This window comes from Chelonia mydas, chromosome 26 (genome assembly GCF_015237465.2).
Source record: "Chelonia mydas isolate rCheMyd1 chromosome 26, rCheMyd1.pri.v2, whole genome shotgun sequence".
NCBI classification, from domain to species: domain Eukaryota; kingdom Metazoa; phylum Chordata; order Testudines; family Cheloniidae; genus Chelonia; species Chelonia mydas.
The window spans coordinates 10,744,634-10,763,034 of NC_057859.1; the positions used below are offsets into that span (position 1 = coordinate 10,744,634).

Genomic DNA, 18,401 nt, shown 5'->3' on the forward strand with positions numbered 1-18,401 from the left:
ATATCTGAAAAATCCTTTCACCATCTACGCTGTTTGTCCATGCTGAGTGATGTATTAACAATAAAAAATAGACTCTTCAATTTCACTTTTGTTTGGAATAAGTTTCTAGTCTTTTACTTTCTGGTTTCCATGCAGTAACACAGTGAACCTTTGGTTCACAGCACTGCAAGGGAAGACATCAATCAAAACGTAAAAAATATTTTCGTTTGAGATTTGTTCTTGTAATATTTTTAAAAGGGGTTTCTAGCAAGATTTAGGTTCTGTGTCTTTTTTTGTTTTTAAACATAGTTCTGCATGGTGACGGATTAAAAAAGAATCAGAATGGAATTCTGTGTTTGTTGTTTCAACTGGTTTCTCTATCAAATTTGCTCCATTTGCAACTGAAAGATTTTTTTCCCCCTAACCACCAGGTTCTGCAGATCAAATTACACCCCCAGGTGTACTTGTGCAACCTCAGTGTCTTCAGATCACAACTTCAGTTATACCTGTGCAAACCCAGGGAAAGGAATGCCATTACGTTGGTATAACTAAAAACACACTTTGAAGACAATGAGGCCGTACAGCCATATCTGAAAGAATAATTTGACCTGCAGAACCTTTGTTTCTGGTGATAACCAGTGAGATGAAGACAAGCCATTTCTCTCTCTCTGAGCCCAGGGTCAGGTCTTGGGCCGGCAGCTGGGGAAAAGAACATCTTTTTACTTGTAAACTGAGCAAAGAGATCATTTCAATGAGCACCAAAATGCTGCCACTTCTATTATACAACTCGAGCGCAGGTTATTAAGTACCAGAAGCATGCCACTTTCACAAAAGCAAAGCCCCAGTAGTGACTTTCCCACTCTCTGATGGTCAGTTTCCCCCACCCCCATTCAAGCAGATAAAAAGATAACAACTGTTTGGAGTGTTATGGGTGGAGCTGGTTGGAAAGGAGTGTATTCTTTTGTCAGAAAATGCTAATTTTGTTGAAATCTAAAGATTCCCCGGGGACATGTCAATTTCCAAGCAATTCCAAGGGAAACCAGACAGGTTCCACCCCACCTGCCTGGTTTCCTGCTGGCTCTACCCTGGTGCCAGGCCGGGGAGCCAAGAGCCTGGAAGCCCTGAAACTCTCAACTTTTGGGGTTCCCACTGTCCCCTGGGAACCTGCCAAGCAAACTGCACTGATTTATATATTCCAATGGCTAGAGGGGACCATTGTGACCATGCAAGTTTAGGTCAGAGGGCAGAGATCTCCCCCAAAATCATTCTTAGAGCATACATATCTTGTTTTAAAAAATCCAATCTTCATTTAAAAATGGTCAATGATGGAGACTCCACCATGATCCTTGGTAAACTGTTCTAATTACTCTCAGTGTGAAAAACATACGCCTTATTTCCTGTCTGAAATTATCTAGCTTCAACTTCTAGCATTTGGATCTTGTTAGACCTTTCTCTGCTAGACATGCGCTTAGTACAGGTTTCTAGTACGCCAGTCCTGAGACAGAGAAATGCTTCTTTGTGGCACCCACCTAACTATACACTGCAACATCTTTGTCAGTGCACACTGTAGCTGTTGGCATTATTAATGGCTAGGCTGTGTTGGCAAGGGTATCATACAAACAAACAGACTTCTTTTGAGATCATTAGCTCACTCTGACAGGACAAACTATGGTGTAACAAGGAAACAAGAATGAAACATCACAAGGGAGTTAATCATTGCATTCGATTCAGAATGACAAATTATGTTGCCTGAAACCAAGCTCTTTTCCTCCTCCTATTCATAATCAAAAAGAACACTGCCAAGAATACTGGGATTAAAAAATAAAATCATCCAACTTCACAGCATTCCTTAAGGTAGCATCTTCCAGGTATTTTTCCAACAGATCCTTGCAGGCACATTAAAAATGCATCTACATGATTTCCTGAGATGATCGCTAGCATTAATAAGTAGGTGACTCCAGCATCATAAAGCAATAAAAAACAATTAAGCCTGATTAATGTATGCATCATTTCTCCCCAGGCAATTACTATGATAGTACTGCAATTTTCAACCAAAAAAAAGTATTAGGAAAGGGACTAATTTCTGGCTAGGATTACTATCAAGGTAGATCTCCCAGCGCTCTAAAAAAACCACCTCCACGAGGGGCGCGGATCCAGCACTGGGGCACTGGATGCTTTCTAGCTACACTGGTGCTTTATAGCACTGAAACTTGCTGCACTCAGGGGGGTGTTTTTTCACATCCCTGAGCGAGAAAGTTGCAGCGCTGTAAATTGCCATTGTAAACAAGCCCTTCGAAATCTAGTCTAATAAACGGAGTCCACATTTGTTCTGAAATAAAAGACAAGCACTAATTTGACTTAGAGGAAGTTGGAACAAATTATTTACTGCAGAGCTGTTACCAGAGAATTCAAGTCTCCTACTATTGACTAGCAGTTAGAGCAAGGGACTTTTGAGTTCTATGCCTTGCTTAGCACTGCATGACTTGAGCAAGGCACTTGATTTCTCTGTGATGGGTAAACTTAGTCTATAAAACGGCTGCTGTGAAGCTTAACGTGCTGAGATCCAACAGAAGCTTTATTTATTTCTAATAGCGGCAGCAACATGCTAAGCACTTGTACAAACACAAAATGAAATGTCCCTGCCTCAGACAGCTCACAACGTAAACCATTATTGCTACTGCAAGTAATCACAGTATTAGGGACTGTCTACACAAGAAGTTATTCTGGAACAGGACTTAACTCACTTGGGTTAAGCTAAACAGGAACAAGGCACTCTTGTTCTACAATAAGAGCGTCAACACATGGAGTTATTCAGGAACAACTGTTCTTGAATGACTTTGTGCGTACACAAGCTCTAAGGCAGGGGTCTCAAACTCGCGGCCCATCTGCGGCCTGTGAACCTCCCCAATATGGCCCGCGGGGCTCCAGCAGTTTTGAGGCCGGTTCTCTGCCTTGCCGCCTCCCCCCCCCCCACCCCGCACCAGCGATTTATAATGGCCCGGGGCCCTGGCAGCACAGCGGAACTGAGCAGCATCTGCCAGCCCCACGGCGTGGCGGGGCTGTGCCTCTGCGCGCTGCTCCTGCCCCGAGCGCCCCTGCAGCCAATGGGAAGCTGCGGGGGCAGTGCATGGGGGCAGCAGTGCACGGAGGCCCCCGGCCCGCCCCACCTTGGAGCCCCACGTAAGCGCCACACTGCCCGACCCCCTCCCAGAGCCTGCACCCCAAACCCTTTCCCACACACCCCTCCCGCCCCCAAACTCCCTCCCAGAGCCTGCACACCCTCCCCGCACCCCCTCCTACTCCTAAACTCCCTCCCAGAGCCTGCACCCCCACCCGTTTCCCACACACACCCTCCTGCCCCCAAACTCCCTCCCAGAGCCTGCACCCCTCCCCCCTGCACCCCCAGCACAGAGCCTGCACCCAGCACCCAAATTCCATCGCAGAGCCTGCACCCCAGACCCCATCTCCCACCCAAAGTCCCTCCCCGAGCCCAACCTCTCACCTCTTCTGCACCCAAACTGCCTCCCAGAGCCTGCACCCCAATCCCCTACCCCAGTCCTCCTCCCGGACCCAAACTCCCAGAGCCTTAGGTAGGTGGGGGAGCTGTTGGGGGGGAGGGCAGTTCTGGGCAGCATGAGTGACATTATTGGCCTGCTGGGAGGATTTGAGGACTGGCACTGGCCCTAAGGTAAATTGAGTTTACCCTGCTCTTAGGCAATGTTAATTTACTGTATATTTGTACCATGCTGTAAGGGTGCCTTATATTTTTAGAAAAAAGAAAAGGAGTACCTGTGGCACCTTAGAGACTAACCAATTTATTTGAGCATAAGCTTTCGTGAGCTACAGCTCACTTAATCAGCTGTAGCTCACGAAAGCTTATGCTCAAATAAATTGGTTAGTCTCTAAGGTGCCACAAGTACTCCTTTTCTTTTTGCGAAAACAGACTAACACGGCTGCTACTCTGAAACCTGTTATATTTTTAGAGTAATTCCTACTATCCTACCAGTTCATCCATGCACTAACACTAAAGGACTCCTTTGTCCTAATGATAATGATTAAGGTCTTGATCTTGGAACGAGCTCTGTCTGTGCAGAATTTGTTGCAAGAACAGGGCCTAAATTAGATCAAACAAACACCTGGTTAAATAAAGGTTTCAGAGTAGTAGCCGTGTTAGTCTGTATTCGCAAAAAGAAAAGTACTTGTGGCACCTTAGAGACTAACAAATTTATTTGAGCATAAGCTTTCGTGAGCTACAGCTCACTAGCTCACGAAAGCTTATGCTCAAATAAATTTGTTAGTCTCTAAGGTGTCACAAGTGCTCCTTTTCTGGTTAAATAAAAACACCTTACAAACTGGGAGAGGGGAAGGAAGCAAGGACTTCTCTACAAATGAAACTGATGGAGAAACCAAATGCCAAAACATGTTCTAATATTAACCACGAAACCTAGGCACCAAAAGAAAAGTAGTACATAAGGTAGGTATAACTTAATCCTACCTCAGCACAGGGAGATGGACTTGTTGGTTTCTTGACATCCCTTCCAGCCCTATATTTCTATGTTTCTTTAACCAATGCACAAGTCTGTGAGATGCCAATCACCCCGAATTTCTATTTACTCCACTGGGAGCAGCGGGTGCTCCACATCCTGCAGGATTGGATCCCTGTCATTTACCTGCTGGTTTCAACTGGAAAATTCTGTGAACCACTGAGTGACGAGAAGATGCTAACTCTGTGCAGCGATACTCAACTGATGGGCAGAAACGAGCAGATGATTGTTATTTTGGCTGCAGCCTACAGATAGGATAGTTAGCTTACTTTTACATCATCAGCTTTTCAAAGTACCTAAGAAAGAGAGCAGGAAAAACATCCATTTTGTGGAGGAACAATACTTGTGCACCGGATGGCTTCTTTACTGCTCAAATACACCTAAGTGTCCTTATATATGAAAGACATGATTTTTCCAAATTAAAGGAGATTACTGTTCCATCAAATCTAGCATCCTACCTCAAGTAGTTGCCATTAGCTGATGCCTCAGAGAAAAGCACCTAACTAGTTGTGCAATGGTGTTAATGGGATGAAAAAAAAAAAACCCCTCCTTCCTGACTCTTGCAGCAATCATCAGATAGATTACATCCTGAATAACTACAAATATTAGACCTAAAATTATTCAGCCTTTAAAAAAAAAAAAAGTCCAGCTATAGTATCTCACTGGTTTGATTATTTACAGACTATTAGGCTGGATCATTTTACAAAACCTGTTTTCAAACTATTTCTGAGGTCAGTCTGAACTGGTTAAGGGCATCCACACCACAGACTCACTTCATCCATCCGGATTACAGCCAGCAAACTGATTTGCCCTGTGAATACTGCATTACAGAAGCCTTGTATAACCAAACCTTACCAGCCCAACCACCAAATCCACACATCTGCCCCTTGCCATGATGATTGTGATGAATAAAATATTATATTTGCCCAAAACAAAAAAACAAACAAAAATAAATCTTACTTGCCCCAGGCAAGAAGGGAATAGCATTACAAAGGCTGGATCATTTGCTATGGGTGCAACCAAACAGGTTCAGATTTCCTGATAAAGTACTTGCCTTCAGGTATTTGAACTTTAAGTCATCCATGCATTCAGATTTCAGGACCACTATTGCCAAGAGAGCAGAGCTAATAGGGTGAATGTAAAGTTAACAGCAACTGTTATGATCTATTTAGGTTCTTATTTACATTCTGCTAATATAAGAATGCCTTCTAAACCACAGGTGGGCAAACTACAGCCTGCGGGACCCTCCTGCCTGGCCCCTAAGCCCCCGGCCCCTCCCCTGATTTTCCCCCTCCCCCAAAGCCTCAGCTCACTGTGCTGATGGAGCACTTGCCGGGCAATGCAGCTGCAGAGCCGCGGCCTGACCCGGTGCTCTGTGCTGCACGGTGGCGTGGCTGGCTCCAGCCGGGCCGTGCAGCTGTAGCGCCCTGAGCCACCGGTGCTCCAGGCAGCATGGTAAGGGGGCAGGAGGGGTTGGATAGCGGGGCAGGTGTGTGGATAGGGGTTGGGGCGGTCGGAGGGCAGGGAACAGGGGGGTTGAATGGGGGCATTCAACCTTTAATTCTGGCTATGATGATAATCTATAATTTAACTGTTTCTTTTGGAATTCAACATAGCTTTCTCACAGCTAGCTTGCCTCCGATCTTTGCTTCAACGTTTGCAGCAAGGGAGGGAGAAGATCCTACTCTGCTTATATTTTTACATTACATCATAACCCAAACACAACTACGCTAATGCTTCTTTTGTACTCTGTTTTCGATTCTTCGGACAGGAAATCTCTCTGCTTCACCAGGAACAAGATGCAAACACACTGGTACTGCCAAAGCTCTGACACCTTTCACATTACTGAACAAGACATTCCAACATCCAGGAACAGTTTTGCTTGTATTGAAACAGGGGGGAAATATTTGTGCAGGTATCCAGATCCAAAGGGCACACACTAAACACTGACCCAAAGAATTTTCAGGGTCACCACAATTTTAAAAAATAAATAGCAGAATACTGCACATCTCAAAGGCTGGATTTCCCAGGGGAGAGACTCCCACTGCACCAAAACTGGCAGCATGCTTGCAGCAAGCCATTTATAGTAATAATTGTCTATTCTATTCTTAGCATTGTCCCACTTTCCACTTTGAGACAAAATTAGCATAATGTAAGATGGAACACACATTACTGACTACAGCCCTTCATACCCCTTATACTCCCCCTCTAAGCTACATAGCAACCTTTGTGATAACACTTCATGAAAAATTCAAAATTCTCTATTCCCAAGCAGGATGAAGAAATTGTGAAGGCGTGCAAAGCAGATATAAAATATATAAAAGCTAATTTAGTTCAATAACAGGATTTAATTTAAAAATAAAGATGTAGAAAAACTAAAAGGTGGAAACCAAAAAGCAAAAAATACAGCATCAATCTCCAGAGAGACGCAACTCTGAAACTAATGTGACGAAAGAAAAATTGGAACAGAGGGACTTTTTTCTACTCCGGTGTCCAAACTATGGGGGCCAGGGCAAGAAAGATGTTCCCAAATATCATCTCATTGATAAGGGAAATCTGATTACAGATGGGATTTTGAAAAGTGTCTAAGTGCCTTAAGAGCACAAGCCCCATTGACTTATTATTCATATTACCATAGCTAGAGCCCTGTGCGGATACAAATTTATATCAGTGGATGTGGATATCCGCGTATAACAGCAGCGAAAGGAGCAGAATATGGGGCCGTCGCTCCCAGGAGCCGGCAACTCCTCTGGCAAGGCTGTACCGACCCCAGCCCTTCCACGCAGCTGTCTGAGTTTCCTGTCTGGAGTCGGTCCAGGGCGAGATGCTGGCTCCCGGAAGCAGCAGCCCCACGTTCTGCTCCTTTCACCACTGCGGTTCCCGGGAGAGCCCTGCAGTTCCGTGGATACTGATTTATATCCGCGGACATAAATTTGTATCTGCACTGGGCTGTAACCATAGCACCTAGAAGCCATAGGTATAGAACGAGACCATATTGTACTAGGCACTATAGGAACATAGATCAAAAAGACAATCCATGCCCCCAAGGAACTTACAATCAAAGTATAAGACAAGAGATTGATACAGACGGATGGGGGAACAAAAGTAAACAATGAGACAACACCGATCATCATAGAGGGCAGTAATATCAGCACACAAGCTTCCTAACTGTTCTCCGATGTTTTGTAGGCATCATGGCCAAGGAGAGTTTCGAGGAGGCATTTCAAAGTGGATAATGAGCTAGCTTTGCAGATGTTTACGGAAAGCGCCTCACAAGCCTACAGGACAGCATGGGAGAAAGCTTGAAGGTCTTTGTTTTCAAATGTAACAAGTGGGCAGTGGAGGCTGGCATTCAGGGCCAACTGGAGATGAGTTTCGACAGCTCCATAGCAAATGAGGGTGGGGGTGCAGGGAATGACTTGTACTCTAAGCCCATGTCTATACTGCACTCTAAGCCCAGCCTCTGACTCAAGCCCTGTTCTGTCCACACACAAATCAGTCTGACTCGGGTCAGGACACAATCAGAACCAGGGTCCTAGGATCCTTCTAGGTGAGTGGGTCAGAGCCCGAGTCATTCAAGGCCTGTCGTTTTGCCATGTGGACGCAGCCCAAGACGCAGACCCTATCAGAAGGTCTGCTGCAGCGTGGACATGTTAGCATGGCTGAGAGACGCAGGTCCAGCAACTGTAAACTCAGGTTTACAACGCGGTGCGAACACTCAAGTGTGGACTCGGAAGCACTGAGTCCATATGCCCAGTCTCACAGACCTGGATTTACAATGTAGGGTAGAAACACCCTAAGTCTTGTCTACACACCAGACAAGAACAGAAACTAGTTTAGCTGAGCTGGTGCAAACCAGTGTGGCAAACCTATTCTAGAGAATCCACCCATGGGTTTGCACCAGTTTAAAAAAATCAAACTTTTAGCTAAAACCTGTGCAACCGTGTGTTTGGACCAGACCTTAGGTGCTTTTCAAAACCCTAGTTCCACTAAACAAAAAGGAGTACTTGTGGCACCTTAGAGACTAACAAATTTATTTGAGCATAAGCTTTCGTGAGCTACAGCTCACTTCATCGGATGCATTCAGTTCCACTGACTTTCACCGTGCTTCTAGCTTTTTAAAATCCCACCTGACAGCCCCAGACAAGACAGAGGACAAAAGTAGCATCACCCTTCGTGCAACCTGCCGCTGAGTCAGATATCGACAAAACCAACAAATGGCCATAGGATGTAGTCCTCTTGTGCACGTGCTTGTTGTTCCGCAACTAACGCTTAGATACTTAAGGTCTCAGCCTTTTCATACTTTGGGAAAGCATTGTTGTCATGAAATGCTATACAAAGTCATTTAAAGTTAGAGATGGTAAAATAATTTCTGATCTGGGAGGAAACTACTGTACATGTATTTACGGTCATCTCTAAAATAATGGACACGTCTCCCAATCTTGAAATAAGTGAGGAACATTTAGTCAATGCATCATTCATCAACTTCATTTTTATACTGAAATTAGCCGCACACAGTCCAACTAGGGAATGTACACAGTCCAGTGATTATTTTAATTGTGAGGGTAAAAATTTGCCGGTATGATCTGCCTATTAGTTCTATTTCCCTTCAACAGACTTGCAAGGAATCTCTTTCCAGCAAGGATTAACTGGAAATTTCCTATACCTCTCAGACACAAAGAACTGCCAAAGGGCCCCGACCCCTTCCCCACTCCAAGGAGAACTGGGATGCATGAGCGATAAGTTAAACACAGGTTTCAGAGTAACAGCCGTGTTAGTCTGTATTCGCAAAAAGAAAAGGAGTACTTGTGGCACCTTAGAGACTAACCAATTTATTTGAGCATGAGCTTTCGTGAGCTACAGCCCATTTCATCGGATGCATCCTGTGGAAACTGCAGAAGACATTATATACACAGAGACCATGAAACAATACCTCCTCCCACCCCACGATCCTGCTGGTAATAGCTTATCTAAAGTGATCATCAAGTTGGGCCATTTCCAGCACAAATCCAGGTTTTCTCACCCTCCGCCCCCCCCACACAAATTCACTCTCCTGCTGGTAATAGCTTATCCAAAATGACCACCCTCCCTACAATGTGCATGATAATCAAGGTGGGCCATTTCCAGCACAAATCCAAGTTTAACCAGAACGTTGGGGGGGAGGGGGGTAGGAAAAAACAAGGGGAAATAGGCTACCTTGCATCCGATGAAGTGAGCTGTAGCTCACGAAAGCTTATACTCAAATGAATTTGTTAGTCTCAAAGGTGCCAAAAGTCCTCCTTTTCTTTTTGCGGATACATACTAACAGGACTGCTACTCTGAAACACACAATCTAGTTGCCAACCCTGACTCCTCCCACTACCCCATGCTTTACCACAAAGAAGCATGTAAAGGAAACATATACCCTGAAGCAGGAGACTTGCACATGAATATTAAAGGGCCAGATTTTAAAAAGTTACTGTGTGTGTGCGCGCGCGCGTAACATACTCATTTAAAGATCATGTATATCTGCCCTGCCCCCAAGAGCCCCCAACTATCATTAGACACCAGCTTCCTAAGAAGTCTCACATTCTTGGCTACACGCACTGTTTCATCTTATACTAATCATTTCTGGGCTCCCCCCCCCCCGTATTTATTTCTTAAACTCTCTATATCGTCCTTTATCCTCCTTATCACTAACTCCTGCCCACAGTACTTTCTCCATATCATTCATCCCCTGCTCTCCATGCTTCCCCCTCTCCTACTAGCTTCCCCAGATCCCCACCCTCCACTCCTCCGTCCCTACTCATTTCCCCCGAAATCCCCACCTTTGCTCTCCCTGAATTTGCCTTAGATCCCCCATGTCCCCCGAGTTCCCCCACACCCTGCACCCCAGCTCCCCATACATCCCCCACCCACTGCTCCCCGAAGTATCTGCCATGTCCACCACATTCCCCACCCCTTACCCCCACACCCCCCTGTATAGCCCTCACATTCCCCCGTATATCCCCCACCCCCATATATATCCCCCTGTATACCCCGCACACCCCCCATATATCCCTCCGTATGCCCCACCCCTTGCCCCCCACGTCCTCCTGGTATAGCCCCCGCATCCCCCCGTATGCCCCCACCCCTTGCCCCCACGTCCCCCTGATATAGCCCCCACCCCTTGCCCCCCCCACATCCCCCTGGTATAGCCCCCACGTCTCCCCGTATGCCCCCACCCCTTGCCCCCCAGGTCCCCCTAGTATAGCCCCCACGTCTCCCCGTATATCCCCCTGTATACCCCCATATATCCCTCCGTATGCCCCCACCGCTTGCCCCCCCACGTCCCCCTGGTATAGCCCCCACGTCCCCCCGTATGCCCCCACCCCTTGCCCCCCACGTCCCCCTGGTATAGCCTCCACGTCCCCCCCATATGCCCCCACCCCTTGCCCCCCCACGTCCCCCTGGTATACCCCCATATATCCCTCCGTATGCCCCCACCCCTTGCCCCCCACGTCCCCCTGGTATAGCCCCCGCATCCCCCCGTATGCCCCCACCCCTTGCCCGCCAGGTCCCCCGGTATAGTCCCCGCGTCCCTCCGTATGCCCCCACCCCTTGCCCCCCCACGTCCCCCTGGTATAGCCCCCGCGTCCCCCCATATGCCCCCAACCCTTGCCCCCCCACGTCCCTCTGGTATAGCCCCCGCGTCCCCCCGTATGCCCCCACCCCTTGCCCCCCGCATATTCCCCTCACACGCCCCGTGTCCCCCCGCCGCCCGCTCCCCCGGCGGGGTCCCTACCGCACATGGTGCCTGCGCCACGGGACGGGACGGGACGGGACGGGACGGGACAGCTCGGCTCGGCTCGGCTCTGCGGGCCGGCGGGGGCCGCTCTTCCTGCGGGGCCGCGGCCGGGGGCGGAGCAGGCCGGGCCCGGGGGCGCAGGCTCCCCGCGCTCCCTGCCATTGGGCCCGGCCCGCGCCGCGCCCCGCCCCGCCGGCCGGCCCCGCCCGCAGCTCCGCCGTGGCGCCTGGGACGTGGCAGGCCGGGGCCGGATCCGCATCCGCCTGGGGCAGGGGGGAGGAGAGAGGGACAAGGGGAGCAGAGGAGGGAGGGGTTAGGGAAGGAGGGAGGGGTACTGGGGGGGTTGAGGAAGGACAAGGGGAGCAGAGGAGGGAAGGGTTAGGGAGGAAGGGGAACTGGGGGGGGGGGGGGTGGGGAAGGACAAGGGGAGCAGAGGAGGGAGGGGAAATGGGGGGGTGGGGAAGGACAAGGGGAGCAGAGGAGGGAAGGGTTAGGGAGGGAGGGGAAATGGGGGGGTTGGGGAAGGACAAGGGGAGCAGAGGAGGGAGGGGAAACGGGGGGGTTAGGGAAGGACAAGGGGAGCAGAGGAAGGGGGGGCATCAGCAGAAAGTAGGACCAGCCCCCCAACCCCAACAAACATGACCCCAGCCGCTGGCCCCCCCGTGAGATGAGTTTGTGGGGTTTCAGGACACTTCCCGCCTCACTGGAAGGGCCGCACTTGGCACTGACCATGCACCAGCCTGGAGACTAGGGTGACCATTTTATAGGGACAGGCCCGCTAGTTGGGGCTTTTTCTTATAGAGGGTCCTATTACACCCCCCAACACAACCCCTGTCCTCGTTTTTCACACTTGCTCTCTGGTCAGCCTACTGGAGACCAAACTCCCCTCTTGCATCTGAAGAAGGGGTTTTTTTTTTTACCCACAAAAGCTTATGCCCAAATAAAGCGGTTAGTCTTTAAAGTGCCACCGACCTCCTCGTTGTTTTTGTGGATACAATCTAATACGACTACCTCTCTGCTACGAACTCCCATCTGCAGTTTCCGGCAAGGCTTGGAGGGCAGCATGGGAGAAGTCTGCTCCTAGACGCTACTAAAGTGGCATGTCCTCACCTAAGAAAAGCTCTATTTTTAACCAGGCCTTGTGGGCGCCTGTGACTGGGTGGGCACGCTAAGCTATGCCCAAGCATGCCCTCCATGGTAAGGGAACAGCATCAGTATCCCCCACAAAAGCCAAGAACTATTCAGGTTTCAGAGTAGCAGCCGTGTTACTTTGTATCCGCAAAAAGAACAGGAGTACTTGTAGCACCTGAGAGATTGACAAATTTATTTGCGCATAAGCTTTCGTGGGCTACAGCCCACTTCATCGGATGCATAGAATGGAACATATAGTAAGAAGATATATATATATACACACAGACAAGGTGGAAGTTGCCATACAAATTGTAAGAGGCTAATTAATTAAGATGAGCTATTATCAGCAGGAGAAAAAAAACTTTTGTCGTGCTAGTCAAGATTGCCCATTTAGACAGTTGACAAGAAGGTGTGAGGATACTTAACATGGGGAAATATATTCAATGTGTGTAATGACCCAGCCACTCCCAGTCTCTATTCAAACCCAAGTTAATGGTATCTAGAACTGTTCAGTTACAGCCAACATCCAGGTAATGGGGGCAGAGAGTGTGGAGGAAGTAACAGGATATTAATTGGGCCTCATCCACTTTCTGGGTCTGAATCATGAAACCTAAAAAATGAGTTTAATAATAAGGTGGTGTCTAAAGGAATATTATTTAACCACAAGGTGGGTGAGGGAATACCTTTTATTGGACCAATTTCTGTGGGTGAAAGAGACAAGCTTCCAAGCTACACAGAGCTTTTTTTCAGGTCAGCTGAAGAAAAGCTTTGTGTAGCTTGCCAGGCAAAGCACGGTACAAATACCAAAGAAGATACAGTCCCTGCCTGTAAGAAATTATAGTCTAAAAACCGTGGATTGACAACACTTCAGACATATTATACACCACATGATCAAGGATAGGAAGGACCAAGACCAGGACATTCGGGGAGGGGATGTTCGTCAGATTATTATTAAAGTCCAGGACTGATCAAAGCTTTTGCTTTATTATAGAACACAGCTAAGGGCCATGCTATACTATAAACTAAAATCACATAAGTAACTATGTTAGGAGACAACAGAGTTTTGGGAGGTAGGTAGGGATCTTGTTACAACGCGCAAAGTCTGCTACTGTGGCCGTCATGGGCCTCCTCTTGAGCAGCATTTGAAAGTAGTAAAATACATTCTGGGGTACGCATAAAAGAAATAAGAGCAATCAGTTCATCCTAAATGAAACTGCTGAATGTTTAGAAGAGACAGAAGTAATAACATGTTGAAGACGTTAACTAACTCCCCCCTCATAGACTACCTGGCCCTGCCCATCCTCAATGAAGGACTTGATACTCATGATTAAAAAACAACAAAGTCATGTGACTGCTCGGAAGTCACAGTGAGATTTCTTGTGCACTCAGGCACAACCCTAGCAACCAATCACACTTTGCGCATTGTAAATCCCTGGGGATTGGAGTTTAGAACTCAGGTTTGGTAATTAGCTGTAACACCAACTGCCCGATTTACCACCTTTACTAGGGTGGAACTTTGACTAGACAGCAGGGAATGAGAGAAGTCCAAACACACTGAGTGGCAGGTGAGTATGGTAGGAGGACTCCTATGACAGTAAGAGAAGAGTATGTGTTTTTTTAAGTCAGTGATGGTGTTAATGGTGATGCTTCATCAAAGCATTAATTAAGCCTCGACATTTATTATTTGTATTACCCCATTTTATAGATAGTTAAACTAAGGTACTGAAAAGTTATGCAATTTGCTTGAATTCACAGTGACTGGAATTCCTAACTGCCAGTCCCGCCTGTTCTAACCCCTAGATAACGCTGTAAAATAATGATAAAATTGAAAATAAGACGTATATTGCTGGCAGAAGAGCTCCAGTCTAGTGACAAAATATTAAACATCTAAAAGAACAAACAATATGCATCTAAAAATTAAAGTCTCTATCAAATACTATACAAAAGAACTATTTAAACAGCAGTAAATGGAGACCCTGCATTGCAAAAAGCTGAAGAAGCCATTCTTGAAAAGGACAGGCAACGTGTCCCTATGTGTAAATTCTGAAAAAGCAAGCTTTTGGCAAGTACAAAAGTAAAGGAAATTTCCTACAATTTAAAAAATTCCAGTGACAACAGTTTTATTGAAAAAAAATAAACCCCATGCTGATTTTGAAAACCAGTCTTGCAACTCTAAGTTGAAATTGACTTGAAAAATACAAAAGTAAACACCCAGGATACATAGCAAGTAAATTGCATACTCATTCATCAAGTAGGGTGAAACTAGTAACCTAAATAAATTACACATTTTTACAACATGATTTTTCAGTAGAGTATTTATTTAAAATCAAGCTGTTTAGTCGTCCCCCCCCCCCGCCCCTTCTAAAGGTGGAGTGTTGACCTTAAATTTTTATTTTACTCACTTTTTTCTGTGACTCCATGTGATCCTACCTTAACAGATTCTAATTAAGGGACAATAGAAATGGTGCACCGTTTGACAGGCAATAATCTAGATTCTGAGCGAGCAGATTGCACGACTGAGTAGTTCCTGACAATAAAAGAACTGGTTTCCGGAGGGGGGAGTGAGGGGGCGCAAGAGGAATCTACCAATATATCATCATAGCACAACTGAGAACGAATAGAAATAAACTCTCCTTCCATCCCCTCATAACTGATCGACATTGTAGGATCTATTTGGCCAATGAAACATGAATGATTTATGAGGAGAGGCTGAGTGAACTGGGATTATTTAGTCTGCAGAAGAGAAGAATGAGGGGGGATTTGATAGCTGCTTTCAACTACCTGAAAGGGGGTTCCAAAGAAGATGGATCTAGGCTGTTCTCAGTGACAGCAGATGACAGAACAAGGAGTAATAGTCTCAAGTTGAAGTGGGGGAGGTTTAGGTTGGATATTAGGAACAACTTTTTCACTAGGAGGGCGGTGAAACACTGGAATGGGTTACCTAGGGAGGTGGTGGAATCTCCTTCCTTAGAGGTTTTTAAGGTCAGGCTTGGCAAAGCCCTGGCTGGGATGATTTAGCTGGGGATTGGTCCTGCTTTGAGCAGGGGGTTGGACTAGATGACCTCCTGAGGTCCCTTCCAACCCTGATATTCTATGATTCTAATGTCATCCCCATTAACCTCAAAGCACCACCATCCACATTTTCGCAGCCAGTGTGTGAAACAGACTCAATCCATCCACTTCTTTCTTTCACAGTTGTGGGTTTTTTTTTGCTGTTCCATGCTGACTTAGGCTGCAAGACCACCCCAGCATTTTGCAGTTCCCCATGCTGAAACTCACTGCTGAATTTAATATGAGCCAGTGGCAACAATGAATTGAGAGGTGCCTAGATTTATTTTTTTTCAGTGACGTCAATGGGAGTTTCGTCAACTTGAGTGGGAGCAGGGTCAGGACTAAATCAAGGCCTCCAAAGCACCCAAATAAATGCATACTGTATGTTCATTAGCACCACAGTAGATCATGAGTGTATTTACTGCTAAAATGCTACCCACATAGGCACTTTAGAAAAACTACAGACAGATGTCATGCCAAGGGTATTCTAAGCTGAGACGGAACAGGCAGGAGACATAGGCCATGTTTCTAGGTGTGTACGCCCCAGGAACTAGTAATGGACTTCATACACCAACCCTTGTGCAGATCCTTAATGGTGCATATAACTTTGTGGACTGGGTTACCTAAAGACAGTATACACATACAATGACACTCAGGGTCGGTTCTAGGGTGACCAAATAGCAAGTGTGAAAAATCAGGATGGAGGTGGGGGATAATAGGTCCTATATAAGAAAAAGCCCCAAATATCAGGACTGTCCCTATAAACTGACTGGTCACCCTCATCAGTTCTAAGAGCAAGCAGGGCAGTTGCTGTGGGTGCCAGCTTCCAGGGGGCACCGTACAGCTGTGCCACTTGAATTTTTTGGCTGGTTTCCACCTCTCCCTGTTCAACCACTTCTGCCGACTCTGCTTTTGCAAGCTGTATGTGCGCTCATTCTTGAAATGGTTACATCCCTTTTCTCCCACAATGGCCAAAATTAGGCCACAAGGTTTTGGTTCTTATTCCAAGCCCTGCTCTGCACTCTTTTTAAACCAGTCTAACTATTTCAGCTGGGGGAGGGGGGGTGATTTTTGACCAAAATAGATGTATCACCTACTATGTACGCAGTCATACCAATATAAAGATGTTTGATACCAGCATAGCTTATTCCTGTACAGGAATAGCTACACTGGTATGGTTTAAGTGGTATAACTTTCTAGTAGAGATATGGCCCAAGTGTATTACCAGCAAAAAAAAAAAAAAAAAAGCAAACGAAAATGTTTACATAGCTGTCTGACAAACGCAGAGTTTGGAAATATAACATTAACTGCAGTGCTCTGGGTAAAACCCTGAACGGAGTAATCTTGGCATATAAATTTTGTCTAAAGTCCTGAGCTTCAGATGGCCATCTACGCACCTGCTACGCAAAAAAATCCAGAACAATTTAATCTTTTGCAATCTTTGATGACACATACATTTTGAATAAGTGACTGTTAGGTAATCTGAGCTATTTCTTCCTGTTGCTGGGCTGAAAGTACCTGCTTCATGAATCCCATCACAGAGGGTTATGTTTGCTGATTGCTTCACATCATGCAAAGTTCTATTTCCAGAGGTACTGCCATATAAAAAGACATAACAAGCTAGTTTCCTCCAGAGGCTTGGAATGAATCACATCCTGTGAAAAAGCAGGTATTCTATCTCCTGTGAACAGTTTCAAGATGATGAGAATTTAGATAGCTGTAACTGAGTGTCTATAAAAGAGGAGAGCTGTATTAGCTTAGTTTGTGTGGATTTTTTTTTTTAATCTTGTGGAATATTTTGAATGTGTAAGTATCTGCAAAGTAAGTGCAAGCGAAGGTGTCAGTGACAACCCTTAGCTCTTGAATTTTTCCGCAGAATTGTAAATGTACTGATGTATGATATTCGTATTAGAGATTCGCTAGCAGAATCTTATTTTCATTTGTCATAAGTGTTTTAAATATATTTTTATTCCAAGCGCTATCCCATAGTACCACTTTGATTTTTTAAAGTCCAGCAATTCAAAATATGGCTTAAGTGACTGTCAGCTACGGCACTTGGAGTTGTACTTACGGCAGACTGTAGCAGACCCATTTCAGAAGCCAGTCTTCTGGGTTTGGCACTCCTACTCTTGGAAAATCGCAGGAGCAGGGTTCTTTTGAAGGAGCTTGACATCTTTCATGCAGAACTTTGAATGTCCAGAGTGAAATTCCCAATGATCTGAACTGATAATGTTATCAACTTTTAGCTGTCATAAAATCAGAATGTACTATTAAAGATTTATAGTAATGTATAATTTACTTACACTGTAAACTCTCGGGGGCAAAGACCATCTTTTTTTATTCTGTTTGTACAGTGTCTAGCACAATGGGGCCCTGGCCCAAGACTTGGGCTTTAGGTGCCACTGCAATGCAGGTGGTAATGTCATTGTTATACTGCCATCTAACATCTGTTTTATTCAGTTTCATGAATCAATGCGTTTTTTCACAGAAATCTAACGGTGAGTGTCGTTTTTTTGTTTTTATTTGCTAAGTGAAGATTCATTTGTAAGCATCACTTTGATACTATTAAATTTACATACTACTGCTTACTAACAGAAATTTAGAATATGAATCCACAGCCATCAATTACTTTTTAAATGGTTGAAGCTGTGTTTCATAAATACATTTTTCCACATATGCACGCAGGTTTTTTAAGCAGCGAATAATACAGTGACCTCGGTTACTTTTGTCTGGGGATACTTTATTGGGAAATGTTGTCCAATGGTTACAGCAGGGTGCTGTGATCAGGATTTATTTGCAGGGCCGAGCTCTCTTATTGACTTGCTGCGTGAACTTGGGCAAGTAACCGCCTCTCTGTACCCCTAGTTTATCCAGGGGTAAGCAGTAGAATATTTATTTGTATTACAGTAGCACCTAGGGGCCCCCATTGT

The 18,401-nt window shown here is 45.8% G+C and overlaps 1 protein-coding gene across 4 annotated transcripts in view; it reads right to left on the minus strand.

Annotated features, from left to right (window-relative positions):
• Window positions 1-18,099, minus strand: part of GFPT1 (glutamine--fructose-6-phosphate transaminase 1) — a 56,682-nt gene extending 38,583 nt beyond the window's left edge. For 2 of the 4 annotated variants that reach the window (XM_037886508.2, XM_043536336.1), the window contains exon 1: window positions 11,287-11,433. In XM_037886508.2, the coding sequence (XP_037742436.1) occupies window positions 11,287-11,293 (7 nt within the window). In that variant the 5' untranslated portion in view covers window positions 11,294-11,433. Of the gene's footprint in view, window positions 1-4,649; window positions 4,786-11,286; window positions 11,434-17,542 lie in introns of those variants that run through there. The other 2 variants (XM_037886509.2, XM_037886510.2) reach the window with 2 other exon arrangements.
• Between the last annotated feature and the right edge of the window lie 302 nt (window positions 18,100-18,401).